Source organism: Panthera onca, chromosome C1 (assembly GCF_046562875.1).
Source record: "Panthera onca isolate mPanOnc1 chromosome C1, mPanOnc1 haplotype 2, whole genome shotgun sequence".
Taxonomy (NCBI): Eukaryota; Metazoa; Chordata; class Mammalia; order Carnivora; family Felidae; genus Panthera; species Panthera onca.
The window spans coordinates 123813498-123832184 of NC_138346.1; the positions used below are offsets into that span (position 1 = coordinate 123813498).

Here is an 18687-nt window from a genome sequence, read left to right on the forward strand (position 1 = left end):
GCATAGATTTCCCTTTTCCATAAACTGTGCAGAATGTGTTTTAGTACCAAAAATCACTGGTGAAATGGCCAGTTGTGAGACATTGTGAGTTAGTCCAGTTGTGAGATAGTCGAGCCGTCTAGGAGCTAGAGGTTTTCTGCCTTTTGTAGACTGAGCCCTGTTTGTAACAATAGCAGTGTGATAAATGATGATTATACATGCTATTGTCTGGTAAAATAAAAGGTTTTACCAGAAACTTACAGCGTGAAAAGAAGTTATTAGGGGGCACTGGCTGGTCCAGTCAATAGAGCATGTGACTCTTAAACTCAAGGTTATGATTTTGAGCCCCATGTTGGGTATAGAGATTATTTAAAAAAAATAAAATCCTTAAAAAAAATAATTAGGCGTTAGGTCTTGGGAGTAGCTGTAGACAGCTTCACAAACTCTGTAGCAAAACCTTTTTCCTGAATTTCCCCTGTAAAAGAATGACAGGATCCATTAATGGTGTCATTATAGATTGTTTTCCAACCTGAACTCCCCTGATTCGAATTCTTTCATTTCAGTCTATTGAACTCTGCCGACCACTGGATTCCCGACTAGAACATGTTGACTTTGAATGTCTCTTTAAGTGCCTGAGTGTGTGCAATCTCATCCGGGTCTGTGCCTCCCTCCTTTTGGAACGGAGGGTAATCTTTGTTGCCAACAGCCTAAGGTGAGAAATTTGTAAAATATGTCACTTCCTACTGGTATTTCACTTGTTTTCGCTATTTTAAAATTTGGGCATTTACAAAAACTGGAGGATCTCAGTTACCTAATGCCATAGTGACGTGGAGAACTCCAAATGGTCAGTAATCCAGAGCTATTTGGCATTAGGCTATAGCCGTCACTTTGGGATTGCAGTGAATTTATCTTTCTAAATGTGTTTTACTTAAACCGTTGTTAAAGGTTCATACTGCTGGAATGAATAAGTCATGGGATAAAAGGTACACCATAGGGAATATCGTCCATGATACTGTAATGCTAAGGTTGACAGGTGGTCACAACACTTGTGAGCATAGTATAATGTGGAGAGACTTGGAGTCACTATGTTTACACCTGAAACCAATGTCACGTTGGTGACACCTGAAACTAAGGTAACATCAGTATGGCGTGTCAACTATACTCAAACAAGAAATTAGTTGGCATTCCTTTATCTAAGTACACATTAACTTTGAGCAATATAAATTGTGGGGAAAAGCTGGTTAAGACTAAAACTTTTCTGTGAATTAAGTTAAAAATGTAAACAAAATGTCAAAACTTAATGAGTCCTCACAGAATCGCTCATCTGTGATCACTAACCGGTGTCAGGTAATTCTGTAACATCCCATCTGAACCATTCTCCTCCACCTGTTGAGTGCGTCACACCGTTTCTGCTTCCTTCTCTGGCCAGCACCCTGTCAAAATGTGGCCATGCTGTGGTTGCCACACTGTATCCGTTCACCTGGCAGCATACCTACATCCCGGTCCTACCAGCATCTATGATCGACATCGTGTGCTCACCCACTCCGTTCCTTATTGGAATCCTGTCTTGCTCCTTACCGCAGCTCCAGGACCTCCCCATTGAAGAGGTGAGATGGGAGAAATCGTACCTGTGGAAAAGACAGGGCACTGACAAATGAAAACAGATTGCCTTTAAGAGTGTTGGAGTCGTCATTCGTATTAAAAGGCAATATTCATATACTATGCCGTCCTATTTTTTGTATCTTTTTATTAAAGTGAGAAAAATTCCATAGTGCACATGAATCCAAAGTTGTGGTGGTGCCATGGGCTCGTTCTTGTGTTATTCCGAAGGGCAGGTCTTTTTGTTTGTTTTAAGTCAAACACAAGAACTACTCTGGGTTAACTTAAAAAGTTGTTTTAAGGGGCGCCTGGGTGGTTCAGTCGGTTGAGCGTCCGGCTTCGGCTCAGGTCATAATCTCACGGTTGGTGAGTTCGAGCCCCGCGGCGGGCCCTGTGCTGACAGCTCAGAGCCTGGAGCCTGCTGTGGATTCTGTGTCTCTCTCTCTCTGCCCCTCCCCTGCTCGTGCTCTTCCCTATCTCTCGAAAGTAAATAAACATTTTAAAAAAATAAAAAAAATTGTTTTAAATATAACACACATATAGAGAAGTGTGGTCAAAACAAAATGAATTATCACAAAGTGAATGCTTACGTAAGCCACATTGGAATGGAATGGAAACATCACAGCGGTGGAGACAATGCCACCGACACCTTGAAAAGTCTCCATCAGGCCACCTTCTGTCACTGTTCCCTTCCCACCCCCATGAAAGGTAACCACTGTCTTGACCGTTATGGTGTTCATTTACCTGTTTTTCTTTATAGTTTTACATCCTACCCATTTATTCCTAAACAGTATAGTTCAGCTTTGTCTGCTTTTAAGCTTGTTATAAATGGACTCATGTGCAGTGTATAGACATATATTTTATCTGACTTCTTTTTTTTGTAGCCAAATATATTACTTTTTATTATAATTACTTCTTTTTTTTTACTTTTTAATTTTTTTTAAATTTACATCCAAATTAGTTAGCATATAGTGAAGCAATGATTTCAGGAGTAGATTCCTTAGTGCCCCTTACCCATTTAGCCCATTCCCCCTCCCACAACGCCTCCAGTAACCCTCAGTTTGTTCTCCTTATTTATGAGTCTCTTCTGTTTTGTCCCCCTCCCTGTTTTTATATTATTTTTGTTTCCCTTCCCTTATGTTCATCTGTTTTGTCTCTTAAAGTCTTCATATGAGTGAAGTCATATGATTTTTGTCTTTCTCTGAGTGACTAATATCACTTAGCATAGTACCCTCCAGTTCCATCCACGTAGTTACAAATGGCAAGATTTAATTCTTTTTGATTGCCAAGTAATACTCCCAAGTAATATTTCTTTATCCATTCATCCATTGATGGACATCTGGGCTCTTTCCATACTTTGGCTATTGTTGATAGTGCTGCTATAAACATGGGGGTGCATGTGTCCCTTCAAAACAGCACAACTGTATCCCTTGGATAAATACCTAGTAGTGCAATTGCTGAGTCATAGGGTAGTTCTATTTTTAGTTCTTTGAGGAACCTCCGTGCTGTTTTCCAGAGTGGCTTCACCAGCTTGTATTCCCACCAACAATGCAAAAGAGATCCTCTTTCTTCACATCCTCGCCAGCATCTGTTGTTGCCTGAGTTGTTAATGTTAGCCATTCTGACAAGTGTGAGGTGGTATCTCATGGTGGTTTTGATTTGTATTTCCCTGATGATGAGTGATGTTGAGCATTTTTTCATGTGTCGGTTGGCCATCTGGATGTCTTGTTATCTGGCTTCTTTTGATTAACCTTGTGTCTGTAGGATTCATCCCTGTGGATGAGTTTAACAGCTGTTCCATCATTCTAATTGTGCGTATTATTCCATTGTGTGAATACCCATCCTACAGTTGATGGACTTTTGAGTTGTTTCCAGTTTAGGGCTACTACAAATAATGCTGCTATAAATATTCATGTGCATGACCTTCGGTCCATATGTGCATGCAATTCTAGGGTATATACTTGGAAATGGAATTGCTGGGTCATGGATAAGCATATCTTCAACTTAAGTAAATAAGATCAAACTGTTTTCCAAAGTAGCTGTGCCAAGTTAAACCCCCTCCACCAATGTATGAGAGTTCCTGTTGTTCCATATCCTCCTGACACTTCTTATCATCAGTTTGTATGATGTAGCCTATCTGGTGAATGTGGAGTGGTATTCTCGTTGAGGTTTAATTTGCATTCCTTGATTACTGTTGGGGGTGTGCATCTTTACTGGCCATGTGAATATCATCTGTTATAAAATTCGTTGTCTATCTTTCTACTGGATTGTTTACCCTCACTGATTTGTAAGAGGTATTTTTATATTCTGGGTATCAGCCTCTTTGTGGCATGCCTTTTTATTCTCTAAAGTGATGTTTTTAATGCACAAAAGTTCTTAATTTTAATATAGTCATAATTATTGGTCTTTTCCTTTTATGGTTAGTGTGCAGTGCTATCTCCTCTTCCTTCCCTTCCCTTCCCTTCCCTTCCCTCCCTTCCCTTCCCTTCCCTTCCCTTCCCTTCCCTTCCCTTCCCTTCCCTCCTCTCCTCTCCTCTCCTCCTCTCCTCTCCTCTCCTCTCCTCTCCTCTCCTCTCCTCTCCTCTCCCCTTCCCCCCCTCCCCTCCCCTCATCTCATCTGTACTGACAACAGCATCTGACGGGGGGCTGGAACCCATAAGAGCTGTGAGATCATGACCTGAGCCAAAGTCGGAGGCTTAACTGACTGAACCACCCAGGTGGTTCCCTTTGCCATTAGTTTTTAATTTTTTTGTATATGATAGGAGGTAAGGATCTTTTTTTTTTTTAATATGGACAGTGAACTATACTAGTACTAGTATATTAGGAAGTATATTGAAGTCCTCAAAAAATTTAAAATAGAACTACCATGTGATCCAACAATCCCACTTCCAGGCATATATCCAATAAAAATTAAATCACCCTCTTGAAAAGATACGTGCACCCTCATGTTGAAGAGGAAAACCACTGTTTTCCATAGTGGTTGTACCAATTTGCATTCATATCAACAGTACACAAGGGTTCCTTTTTCTCCAGCATTTATCTTTTGTCTTTTTGATAATAGCCTTTCTAACAGAGATGAGGTGATGTCTCAATGTGGTTTTGAGTTGCATTTCCTTAATGATCAGTGATGCTGAGCACCTTTTTATGGGCCTCTTGGCCAGTTTGCATGTCTTTGGGAAAAATGTCTATTCAGTTCCTCTGCTCATTTGTTTTTTTAAAGTAACCTCTACACCCAACATGGGGCTCAAACTCACGACCCCAGGATCAAGAGTCACATGCTGTACCATCTGAGCCAGCCACATGACCCTCTTCTGCTCATTTTTAATAGGATTATTTGGTATTTGTTTTAGTTTTTGGTCATTGTTGGGTTTTGTTTTGTTTTGTTTTTTGCTGTTGAGTTGTATGAATTCTTTATGTATTTTGGATATTAACCTTTTATCAGATATATAATTTGCAAATATTTTCTCCCACTTCATAAGTTTCCTTTTCATTTTATTGATGGTTTCCTTTGCTGTGCAGCTTTTAGTTTAATATGCCTCTACTCGTTTATTTCTCGCTTTTGTTACCTTTGCTTTTGGTGTCAAATCCAAAAAATTCATTGACCAAACCATTGTCAAGATGCTTACCCTTTATGGTTTCAGGTCTTAATGTTCAAGTCTTTACTCCAATTTGAGTTGATATTTTTTTAAGTTTATTTGTTTTGGGTTGGGGGAGGGGGTGCAGAGAGAGAGGGAAAGAGAATCTCAAGCAGGCTCTGTACTGTCAGCGCAGAGCCCAGCATGGGGCTTGAACTCATAAACTGTGAGAGCATGACCTGAGTCAAAATCAAGAGTCAGACACTTAACCACTGAGCCACCCAGGCACCGCATTTTGAGTTGATTTTTATGTATAATATAAGATAGAGTCCAGTTTCTGTTTTTTGCATGTGGCTGTTTTTCCCGACACCATTTATTGAAGAGACTGTCATTTCCCCATTACATATTCTTGCTTCCTTTTACTGTAAACTGACTATGCATGAGTTTATTTCTGGACTCTGTTCTGTTCCATTGATCTATGTGCGTTTTTATGCCAGTACCATACTGTTTTGATTACTGTAACTTTGTGACCTGGTTTGAAATCAGGACGTGTGATGCCTCCAGCTTTGTTATTTCTCAAGATTGCTTTGGCTATTCAGGGAACTTGGAGTCCCATAGGAGCTTTAGGATTGTTTGTTCTATTTCTATGATGAATGCCACTGGAATTTTGACAGGGATTGCATTGAATCTGTGCATTGCTTGGGGTAGTATGAACATTTTAATACTATTTATTCTTCTCATCTACGAGCACAGAATATCTTTCCACATACTTGTGTTCTTCAGTTTCTTTCATCAATTCTTACCGTTTTCAGTGTACAGATCTTTCACTTCCTTGGCTAAATTTATTCCTAATTATTCTTTTTGATGCAGTTGAAAATGGGATTGGTGGTGTTCTTAATTTCTTTTTCAAATAGTCCATTGTTAGTGTATAGAAACACAGCTGATTTTTGTACTAACCTTTTTTTTTTAACTTTTAACTGTGGAAAATTTCAAACATAGTAAAAGTAAACAAAAGATTAAAATAACTCCAATTACCCTACTTCAGCACTTACCAACTCATGGGGCCATCTTTACCCTTACCCACTCCTCTCTCCCATAATATTTCGAAGCATGTCCTGATATAATTTCGCTGTTAAATATTACAATATAAATCTCTATAACACAAGGACATTTTAAACATAATCACAATACCATTATCACACCTAAAAAATTTAATAACAATTCTTTTAATATTAATACAATCCAGTGTTCATCTCTCCATTTCATAAATGTTTAATAGTTTGTTTGCATCACTCCCAAATAAAGTCCACTATTGCATTTGCTCAGTATGGTTTGTCACTTTTAATGTATAGATGTGCCTGCCATCATTCTTTTTTAAATGTTTATTTATTTTTGAGAGAGGGTATGCGTACATGCATGACCAGAGAAGGGGCAGAGAGAGAGGGAGAGAGAGAATCCCAAGCAGGTTCTGCATTGTCAGCACAGAGCCCTACACGGGGCTCAATCCCATGAACTTCAAGATCATGACCCAGGCCAAAGTCAAGAGTCAGACGCTTAACTGTCTAAGCCATCTAGGCACCCGAGATGAGTTAACTTTTAAATGGGCTACAACTTGGGGCGCCTGGGTGGCTCAGTCGATTGAGCATCTGACTTCAGCTCAGGTCATGATCTCACCACTTGTGGGTTCGAGCCCTGCGTCTGGCTCTGTGCTGACAGCTCAGAGCCTGGAGCCTGCTTCGTATTCTGTGTCCCGTTCTCTCTCTGCCCCTCCCTCACTCATGCTCTGACTCTCTCTCTCTTTCTCTCTCTCTCTCAAAAATAAATAAAACATTAAAAAAATTTAAATGGGCTACAACTTGAACTTAATTTTGTTTAAAACTATTTCCATTGCTTGAAAGAATCAAACACTCTTCCTGATCTAGCAGTGCCTAATGTATGTCTCTGCGAATGTCTCTGGTTTAACTTACCTAGCTCCTTTATCCCATAGGTGCTGATAGTTGATCTCTGTGCAGACAAGTTCTTACAGGAGGTAAGTAACAAATGAGGTGATTACATAATATTTGGGGATAATTGGACAGAAAATATGTGAAAGTACTTAGAGAAGATGACTCAGGCAAGACTTTTAGTTCCTACACATACTGACACTGTGGCCAATCATACAAGATTGACCTGAAAAATTGGGTTAGGTTTATAGCTGTCTCTCCCAAAGAAGGAAGGAGGAAAAGATTAAATGTCATTCTCAAAAGAGGTAACCCTCCTTTGACATCCAGATGGGCTGATGTATAAGGATCTAATTTCATTGAATGTAACAAGCATCCAACATTGATTATGTCTAGATACTCTGTTAAAACCTAAAGGTAAGACGCAGTTTGAGCCTCTCAGACCTTATGATCTAACAATGAGAAGGAGGAGTGGACATATGTATAAAGTTTTAGAAATGGTGTAATAGTACAGTACAGTAGGGGCAAAAAAAACCACAGTGGTCATTTATTCTGGGTCTTGAAAGTGGAAGGGAGAGTTAGCAAAGCCTGCTTAGGACAACACTCTGTAGCCTGTATATAAGTGTGTGAGCACTCAGCACAGGGTAAAAAAGGAGACTTGTCTCTTTTCAAAGCGTTTGAAACACTGTTTATTTGTGGATTATCTTTGTAATACAGTGTAAGACTTGTAGATGAGAGATATTTGATGGAAAGGTACCAGAAAACGTCGTAAATATATATATGTATTTAAAGACAGTTATGTATACCATAAACATCCTGAATTCTGCTGAATGTAGGGAAAGAAGGTTCAGACTGAGTCTTTAGCCAAAATCTATACAAAGTCACCGGTGAAATTTTGGGGATTTAACTGGTATATGTTTGAGATTTTCTCTCTCAAAGGTCCTGAAAAATCTCAATTTCGTCCCTTAAGGTATCTGATGAGGGTGAAATTCTACCTCCTAAACTCCAAGCTGCCTTGATGCAGATTTTGGAAGAACGAAATGAAATCTTGGCTCAGGAGCAGAATTTTTCACAAGGTATGAGATAAATGGTCTGAAGCCTCAAAGTCAAGGCGGTAAATACTTACTGAATGCCCAGCACCCTACTAAAGGATGTACCAAAGTATCAGATTGCCTGTGATCTGGAAAGCTTATAATCAGCTTCCTTGCTGACCCTCAGATGTACTGGTCCCCTTCGGTTTCAGTACTCTTACACTTGCTCTGTTCCATTCATAGAATGCTGTTCTCTAGATAATACACATGGCTCAAGCTCTTGTTTCCCCACAGGTCCATGCTCAGATGTCACTTTCTCAGTGAGGCCTTTCCTGACTGTCCTTTTTATTTATTTTTAATGTTTTATTTATTTTTGAGAGACAGCGTGCAGGCAGGGGAGGAGAGGGAGAGAGGGAGGGAGACAGAGGATCCGCAGTGCACTCTGTGCTCAAAACAAGCCGATGTGAGGCTAGAACTCACGAACCCCTGAGCCAAAGCCGGAAGGTCAACCGACTGAGCCACCTAGGCGCCCCCTGACTGTCCTTTTAAAAACTGTACCCACTCCTTCAAGGCTCCCTATCCTTCTCCCTGACCTTAGTTTTCCCCAGGGCTTTTATCACCATCTGATGTACTAGAAATGTAAGGTCCATGAGAGCAGCAACAGTCTGTTTTGCTTTATCTCCAGTACGTTTTTTTGTTTTTAACGTTTATTTTTGAGACAGAGAGAGACAGAGCATGAATGGGGGAGGGTCAGAGAGAGAGGGAGACACAGAATCAGAAGCAGGCTCCAGGCTCTGAGCCATCAGCCCAGAGCCCGACGCGGGGCTCGAACTCACAGACCGCGAGATCATGACCTGAGTTGAAGTCAGACGCTTAACCGACTGAGCCACCCAGGCGCCCCTATCTCCAGTACGTTAAACAATAGTCAGTAAGTAGGTACTCGATAAATATTTGTTGAATAAATGGGCGAACAATATTTACTGAGTGGCTTACTGTGTCCCAGGCATTGTGCTCCGCACTTAGCATACATCTTATTCCATCCTTGTAATGTCCTTATGAAGCAGGTATCATTATTTCATCCCCATTTTACAGATGAGAAAACTAAGGCTGTTTCCTGATGGAGAATATGAAGGGAGGAGCAGCTTTAGAGAAATAATTAAAAGTTCAGTTTTGAATATTGAGAAACCCACTGGATATCCAATACACAGCAGACATTCAACTAGAGATATCAAGTAGACTTTTTAAAAATATTTATTTATTTATTGAGAGAGAAGGGGAGAGAGAGAGCATGAGCAGGGGAGGGGCAGAGAGAGAGGGGAACAGAGGATCTGTTCATTGACAGCAGCGAGCCCAAGTTGGGGCTCGAACTCACCAACCGTGAGATCATGACCTGAGCCGAAGTCGGACTCTCAATCGACTGAGCTCCGGGTGCCCCCAAGTAGGCATTTATATACATGAATTTGGGATTCAGATTTGAACTGAATTTGCTGTTTTAAAGCTGTTGGACCAGATGAGATAACCCCCTATAGAGTGAGTATAGATAGAAAATAACAGATTTAAGGATTGAGCCCTTGGGTTGGCTGGGAATGTTGTGGCCAGATTTCCGATGTTTGGCAGCAGGGAAGAGGAGCATCCAGCGCAGGGAAACTACAAGAGCAGCTAGTGAAGGAGGAGAAAAAAACCCAGAGGAGTAATATTATAGAAACTGAGTGAAGAGTGTATTTCACAAGGAAAGTAAACAGTGTGTTGAATGCTACGAAGAGGCCAAGTAAGATGAAGACTGAAGTTTGACCGGCAGACCTGACAATGGGAAGGGCTTAGAGACCTTGGTAGCAGCAGATGCAGTGAGATGGTGAGAAGGAAGCAAGACTGAGGAAGGTTCAAGAGAGAATTGGAATGGCATTCAGCTTTTTGTAAAATTTCTTTTTTAATGTTTATTTATTTTTGAGAGAGAGAGACAGTGTGAGCGGGGGGAGGGGCAGACAGAGGGAGACACAGAATCCGAAGCAGGCTGCAGGCTCCCAGCTGTCAGCACAGAGCCCGATGCGGGGCTGGAACCCACCAACCGTGAGATCCTGACCTGAGCTGAAGTTGGATGCTTAACCAACTGAGCCACCCAGGCGCCTCAGCTTTTTGTAAAATTTTAATGGAATTAGAAAGGGCCAAGAATAGTTAAGACACTCCTGTAAAAGAACAACATTGAAGGGGCTGCCCCACAAAACACTGATTAATCAGAAAGTCACAGTAATTGAGATCATTTGGTTTTGGTTCAGAAATAAACAGAGCAAGGGAAAGAAAGAACAGAAAATGCGTAAGCATAAGGAAACTTAATTTGTGTCAGTACCAACATTGCCTATTAGCAGGAAAAGAATGAACCATTCAGTAAACAATACTAGGGTGACTGGTTTTCCATATGAAAAGAAATGAATATGATCCATACCTCAATCTGTACCTAAAACTAAGTCTGATGAATTAAAGATTTAAATGTTAAAAGTAAAGGGGGGCCTGGGTGGCTTAGTGCAATTCTTGATCTCAGGGTCGTGAGTTCAGGCCCCACATTGGGCACTGAGCCTACTTAAAAAGAAATTGTAAATGTTAAAAGTAAAACATTAAATGTCTACAGAAGAATAGAAGAAAATATTTTAGGGGGCACCTGGGTGGCTCAGTCGGTTGAGCATCTGACTCTTGGTTTCAGCTCATGATCTCACGGGTTTGTGATCGGAGCCCCATACTGGGCTCTGCGCAGTCAGCACAGAGCCTGCTTGGGATTTCTCTCCCTTTGCCCCTCCCCAACTTGTGTGCACGCACATTCTCTCTCTCTCAAAAAAATAAATAAACATTAAAAAATAATTTATGTTTTGGGACAGTAATGGATTTCTTAAGTATGGCACAAAAAGCAGGAACCATAAAGTAAAAGGTTGATTAATTTGACACATAAATTGTTTAAATCTGTTCATTAAGGGTCACCATGGAAAAGAAATGTAAAACAAGCTACAAACTAGGTGAAGCTATTTTCAACAAATATAACTAATAAAGGAATAGTATTCAGAACTTATTTTTAAGAATTCCTACAATTTGGGGCTCCTGGTTAAGCATCTGCCTTTAGCTCACGTCATGATCTTGCCGTCCATGAGTTCGAGCCCCAAGTCAGGTTCTGTGCTGACAGCTCAGAGCCTGGAGCCTGCTTCAGAGTCTGTGTCTCCCTCTCTTTCCACCCCTCTCCCACTCACACTGTCTCTCTCTGTCTCTCAAAAATAAAGAAACATTTTAAAAAATAAAACTAAAGAAACATATAAATAAAAAAATAAAAATTCCTATAATTCAGTAGTTAGAAGATGAACAACTTGGGGTGCCTGGCTGGCTCAAGTTAATAGAGTGTGTGACTCTTGATCTCAGGGTCATGAGTTCAGGCCCCATTGGGTGTAGGGATTACTTATATATAAAATCTTAAAAAAAAAAAAGATGTACAACACAGTAGAAAAATGGGGGAAACATATGAACAGTCATTTCATAGAAGAAGAAACGTGAAAAGCCAATAAATATATGAAGAGGTGTACACCCTCATCAAAATCAAGGAAATGTAAATTAAAACCACAGTGAGATACCATTTTGTACCCACCATATTGGCAAAAGTTAAAAAGTCTGACAATATCAGGCATTGAGGAGAATGTGTAAATTACTTCAGCTGCTTTGGAAAAACAATTTGTCATCATTTAGTACAATTAAAGGTGTATATATTCTGGGGCACCTCGGTGGCTCAGTTGGTTAAGTGTCTGACTTTGGCTCAGGTCATGATCTCGCGGTCTGTGGGTTTGAGACCCGCGTTAGGCTCTGTGCTGACAGCTCAGAGCCTGGAGCCTGCTTCAGATTCTGTGACTCCCTCTCTCTCTGCCCCTCCCCCTGCTCATGCGTGCACGCTCTCCCTCTCTCTCTCAAAAATAAACTTAAAAAAAAATTTTAAGGTGTATATATATCCTATAACTGACAATTCAACTTTAAGATATATACCCTAGAGAAACTCTTAAACATGATAATTAGGAAACAAGTAAATAGTCTTCATAGCAGCATTATATGTGATAGCAAAACTGTTCATTGACAGGAGGATGTTGCCTTAAGAAAAGCATCTTACAGGGGCGCCTGGGTGGCTCAGTCGGTTAAGCGTCCGACTTCGGCTCAGGTCACGATCTCATGGTATGTGAGTTCGAGCCCCGCGTCGGGCTCTGTGCTGACTGCTCAGAGCCTGGAGCCTGTTTCAGATTCTGTGTCTCCCTCTCTCTCTGACCCTCCCCCATTCATGCTCTGTCTCTCTTTGTCTCAAAAATAAATAAATGTTAAAAAAAAAATTAAAAAAAAAAAAAAGAAAAGCGTCTTACAAACATCTGTTTTACATAAGGTTCAAAGACATACAAAAACCTAAAAATATGTTGTTGGGTTGCCTATGTGTATAGAGGAACTGTAATCTCAGGTAAGGAAATGATAAATATAAAATCGCAGAGAATCGTCGCCCTCTATTGGAGAGTAGGGGAAGAACATTTCAGAGAGGGCATCACACGGAGCTTCAGAGATAACCCTTGATGATCTGATCTATTTTAAACTTTGGGGTGGGTACTGGTGTGTTCGTTTCACTTGTGACCTTATGAAAGATTTATACATGTAAAAGAATTTACAAAGCATATACACTAAAACAAATAATTGAAGATAAGTTATAGAAATGCATAATTTTTAGAACAAAGGGAATTAGATTAAGAAAGGGTACAACAGGTATAAACAACTCTTGAAAAGTTTTGCTGTAAAGTGGAAGAGAAATGGGACAGTAACTGGAAGGGGTGGGAGACTGGGGCACAGGTGTTGACAATAAAAGCAATGATGGATCATGGATTCTCAGCTACAGAAGGAAAGAGAGGAGAAGGATGTCTGTTGAACAAAATATTTTAAAAATGTACTTTATAATCACTGTAATGCCAGAAGAGACATTAGTGGTCACCTCATCAGCCACCTCATTGCACAGATATGGAAAGAGAGGCCGTGGGGTGGGGGGGTGCAGGTGTAAAGCAACTTGCCTCCCATTATACTGCTGTTTCATGGTACAACTCTGACCAAACCTAGGCCCGATTCCCAGCCCAGCACGGAGCTAATGGAAAGAGCAAGAGATATCATGAAGGGGGAAAAAAATACTACTAGATATGGAAGAAAAAGGAGGAGTTTAAGTTGAATCTGAGGTTTGAGCCTGGAACCTGAAAGGCAATATATTTCATGTTACAGTGGTTAAGAATTACCTGACTTGGGAGTCTGGCAACTTCTCCCTGTAATAGATGAGATGACCCTGGAGAATGTCTTTGTTTTGAGCCTCATTACCCTCAGCTGTAAAAAGGAAATAATACCTGGACCACTGTATCATTACACTTACAAAAGCTCTAAATACAGTGCTTGACATATCTTAAGCACTCAAATTATTCTAGAATAATAATGGTTATAGTATGAAACGGGAAAGTTGAGAGAGAAACTGATTTGGTGGAAAAATAGAATGAATTTGATTTTGAACATGTGTATTTTACCAATTTCTCAAAAGGACCTGATTTGACTTTTAGACAGATAGAATTTAAGTGGTAACGGGACAACCAAATGATGATTACCCATCATGGTAATGATAGGTAGGTAACCTGAGTTCTGGTGACATATCAGGGCTAGAGATGTAAGGTTGAGAATTATCAACATGGAAAGCCAGCTCTATCTCTATGCCAGTTAGCTCTTTAAGGGTGGGAATGCTGAAGAGAGGTGGTCTGAGGACCATGCTTAGGGAGAGGAAGAAGAGGCAAGAGAAAAACAAATGCTTGGTCATAAAAGCAGGAGAGGGATCCAAAAAATCAGGAGAATATAAAGTTGTGGGAGGCAAGAGGAGGAATGAGGAGGGGGTTCACATAAATGCAGCAGAGTTTAAAGGAGAGAGAAATAGTGAAGCAGATTAAATTTGGCTGGTTCTCACTGGTGGCCTTTGAAAGAGCAGTTACAGTGAGATCACGGATATGCAAGCCAGGCTGAAAGATGTAACAAGAGTATGTGTGGGAAGAAAATGAAACTAAAAATATAAGCCACTGACTTTGTGCAGGTCATGGTGTGTGCAAGAGAGCCAAGAATCGGGATTCTCAGTCCTTTGATCTAGGATTTCCTGTACACGACTTTCATAACCATTTCCCATAAACACAAAACTTAGGGTTTTTCTTTTCTTTCTTCCTTATTTATCTTTCATTTTGCAGCAGACGTGACACTCAACTCTCTGGTGTCCGAGGCATTTGTGAGGTTTTTCGTGGAGCTGGTGGGACATTATTCTTTGAGCATGACTGTCACTGAGCGTGGGGAGCGTGTATTCCAAAGGGAACCATTCCGTAAATCCCACACCTCCCGAAGTGTACGCCACTTCCTGGATCTCTTCATGGAAACTCAGATGTTTGCAGGCTTCATCCAGGACCGAGAGCTTCGGAAAAGTGGGGTGAAAGGTCAGTTTCATCATAAAGTTATCCCTCTGTATTTAGTGAGCAGTTGGAGCATTTGAAAATAATATACACAAAAAATGGTATAAAGCCTAGGGCTCAAAATCTAGGTTGTTATTATGGAAAATATTTATCTTATAATTTTGTTTCAGCTATGGAATCACACTGGTAGAAAGCACAGAGGTTTATTTAAGTGATTTTCAGTAAGTATTGGAAAATTTCACCAACATGAGTTTTCCTTGTAGGTTTGTTTGAGGTCCGGGCCCTCCAGTATTTGGAAACAATTCCAGAGTCTGAGCCCAGTGGGATGAATAGAATTTTGCGGAGTCTTGGTGAGTTGCTTTTTCTTTTTGGATAATGTGACTAAAAAAAAAAAACAACAACATCTTTGTGCAGTAAGTATGCCTCCTCACAAAAGCTTTATAATCAAATCAACAATATGACCTCAAATACACTGAACATAAACCATGACTTAGTTCCAAAGTTTTTTTGGAGAAAAGGAAGTGTTTCTCAGAGGTCAGGATTCTCCAGCAGAGTTGTCCTTGGGTCTGTTTTCCTCAGATAACATAAGAATTTGCATATCATGATTATTAATCTTTTCTAGGTCACATCACTGGGAGAATCTCATAAAAACTGTAGATCTTTTCCCCAGAAAAGTATGCTTAGAACATACAATTTTTAGGGGCGCCTGGGTGGCTCAGTCAGTTAAGCATCCGACTTCATCTCAGGTCATGATCTCACAGTTGGTGGGTTTGAGCCCATGTAGGGCTCTGTGCTGACAGCTCACAGCCTGGAGCCTGCTTTGGATTCTGTGTCTCCTCTCTCTCTGCTCCTCCCCCACTCAGGCTGTGTCTCTCTCTGAAAAATAAAAAAATAAACATGAAAAAAAAGAACATACAATTTTTACATATAATTCTAGGGTATTCATGGACCCTCCTGAAGCCCATCCATGAACTTCAGATTTAAAACACCCAGTTTAGAGGGCATCTGAGGCAAAAGAGGATTTCCTACAACTCTAATTTTACACTTCATAAAGAAACACAGATGTTTATGATTTTTCAATTATAACTAACTTTTTATTATCCTTTGTGATATTGGAGAACAGTGATGTGGTATCCCAAAACAATGAAGAACCTGCATTCCATGGTGTTTATATTGGTCTTTGAAATATGTACCCCCTGGTAACTAGACTTACCATAGGGATCATTTTATAATGTATAAAAATGTCAAATCACTATGATGTACACCTAAATCTAATAGGACATTGTATGTCATTTATACTTCAGTACAAAAAGAAAAATACATGCCCCTAATTAAAATTAGGCCTTATCCTTAACTAGCTGAGAGACCATGGGCAAATTATACTTTGAGCTGTTAATCTTTATACCATGAGGTTAGATCAAATCAGTGATTCTGAACTCTGACTACAATGTTTTAATCTCTGGGGAACTTAAATGAAAATTTCCTCCATGCTAGGCTCCAAGAAATCTCTGGGGATCAGGCCAAGTGATTTTAACCTATAGTCATGGTTGAAAACCACTGGATTAGGTGATGTCTGAGTTCTCTTCTACCTCTATAATTAGACATTTGGGGTTGGTTAGTTGGTTTGTTTGGTAACCACATCCCCTGATAGCTTTGGATGGTGGCTTACTCCTGGGCTGTTCTAAATGACTAAATAGTTAATCCCTTTCCTGAAATAATGTACAACAAATAAAAATGAACTAATGAGAGTTCACTCTACTTTTTTCTCTCTTTAGGAAGTAAAATGAAATTTCTGCAGAAGAAATGAAATCTTTGATAGACTGTCTTCATCCTAAATAGAACAGAAAGTGCCAAAGAAAATATTTTTCCAAGAGTCAGGAGGCCCTGGAGTAGCCTACAAAATCCTGGAAAAGTTGAAAAGGTTACAAAGCAGGCCAGGTCCTTGGAGGATTCTCCTGCTGCTGCTGTAGTAATCACTGGAGAGTTGTCGAGAGTAGTCTGGAACCAATGTTCTAATTACTCTGCCTCCATTCCCCACCCCCAACCCCCCCCCCCCCCAGTAGCCTTTTCTATTGGATTCTTAGGCTCATTCTTTGTGTTATGTGCTTAGTCTGTGAAGGCATTTGTCTTTTACTAGGGAAGGATTTGGTGTTGCATTTTTAAAAACTGCTCAAAGAGGAGGGGCACCTGGCTCAAAAAAATAAACAAACAGCTCAAAGATGAGCACAATAAGAGAAATTCTGAGTTTCAGGTACTGGGGAACATGATGGAAGTGCAGAATATGCCCTACACACGTAATTCTCATCGCTGAAATATCATGGCAGCTTTAAACCTATGGGCTGTTTGAGCTGAGGCAGGGAATATGCTCATTTCTGTACCTCCAGCCTGACGTTCTGTTGAGGGGATCGCACTTCCGTGGAAGCCCTATTTATTAACACTGTTATTGAGGATCTCATACAAGTAGATACCTTGCGGCTCCTCCACATTGTGTGGCACGTGAGTAGCCTGTCAACATTAAACTTGGTAGAATTGGAACAGGAAAACATCCTTGCAAGGGCATGAGACTATCCCTCCCCCCTTTTTTAGTGTCTTTGTGTGCCATGCATGATGGTACCTGTATGTCATCTTATTCAGTCTTCAAGTCAACTTCATGAGATACTTGCATCTCGCATTTTACTAATGAAGAAACTGGAATTCAAAGAGGTTGACTAACTTGCCCAGAGTTCTGCAGCAGAGCCAGAACTGAAGCCAGGACTATTCATTTGTGAACACAGAGAAAGTTGATTAGTCCTGCAGATGGAAATTTGAGCTCTGTGGGACCACAGCTATCAAAAAAGTTTTCTTTGAAGCTCGAAGCCAACTCTCAGCTCTGAGAAGGGACTTCAAACTATAGGTGCCTAAAGGAGACTCATTTTTGGTTCCCCTACAATTGTTGGACTTTTTGCCCTAATTAAATTGGACTCAAGACTGAACATTTCCTGGACATTCACCACATAATCACCCCGACTCTTAGTATCTAAAATCGTAGTAGGGATTTATCAGTGATGGTGTGTTTTCAGTGATAAATGTTACAGATGTCCATTTGTTTTTCTTCAATTCCTGTTGATGGGTTTAACTGGCATAAAAATATTTATTCCAACTTAACCAAACCTTACAAGTTGTATTATGATGCAGTTTATTGACTTGCACAGTATTGTCATTACAACCCATTCAGGTGCGCATGAATGAATCTGAAGCAGATACCATTTAAGGCTGGTGCTATATAATTCTTATGGGCCTAAAAAATAGAACTGAGCCTGTATCTTTTGTAAAATGTTTATTAAGCAGCTAACCCCAGTGGGGCTCTTAGCAGACATCTCTCCATTTGCCACCCCAACCCTGAAGGAAAATCAGTAATTGGGAATTGTTTATAAAATAGGGGTAGGAGGTATTACAGTGGTGAACACTGACCGTCCCTCTGTGAGGAGACCTTTGTATCAGGGATTGAGGTCTTATTTTATCCCTGTGACCTGAAGCTACTTCCTTTTCTTAGGTCTGTTTTATTTTGTTTTTGTAAAGTATAACGAATTCTGGACATATTTGTAAAAAGAGTTGCTCAAGATTTGTATAAAATGTTGTTTATAGATCTTTTAATGAATAAACAAAAATTCCATGGATCTCTAGAATTTTAAATAAAATTGCTTAAGATGTAAAGACCTTCTACACTACTTAAATCTATAACTAGCACGTTTATCTGATGATAGTTCGAAAGACAATCCGAATCGATGCTAGACTAACCCGACTTAGTAACCGTGGCCAACATTTCCAGGCTCCTGGCAGACAAAGCCTGGGTCTGGATCGCACACACACAGGGCAGGGCATATGGTCCGACGACCTTATTTGGTATTGGCCTGCTTAGTCAAAGGGAGCTGGGAGACCAGGCCCAGAGACGGTGCTGCGACGACAGCAGGAGTGGTTGGAAGGCAATGAGCATAATTCTATTTCCGGATACCCTAAAGGCAAAATGACTGGATTTCATAGACGTCCTGAAGGCAAAATGACGCGATTTTGTTGAATCTGGATTTGGTGGGCAATCATTAATCTCACCTTGGTG

The 18687-nt window shown here is 40.3% G+C and overlaps 1 protein-coding gene across 4 annotated transcripts in view; it reads left to right on the forward strand.

The window, feature by feature from the left end:
• Positions 1–18239, forward strand: part of DENND2C (DENN domain containing 2C) — a 90406-nt gene extending 72167 nt beyond the window's left edge. For 2 of the 4 annotated variants that reach the window (XM_060625428.3, XM_060625429.3), the window contains exons 13-19: positions 543–691; positions 1409–1586; positions 7141–7182; positions 8064–8169; positions 14379–14618; positions 14858–14944; positions 16370–18239. In XM_060625428.3, the coding sequence (XP_060481411.1) occupies positions 543–691; positions 1409–1586; positions 7141–7182; positions 8064–8169; positions 14379–14618; positions 14858–14944; positions 16370–16401 (834 nt within the window). In that variant the 3' untranslated portion in view covers positions 16402–18239. Of the gene's footprint in view, positions 1–542; positions 692–1408; positions 1587–7140; positions 7183–8063; positions 8170–14378; positions 14619–14857; positions 14998–16369 lie in introns of those variants that run through there. The other 2 variants (XM_060625430.3, XM_060625431.3) reach the window with 2 other exon arrangements.
• Positions 18240–18687: the final 448 nt, after the last annotated feature.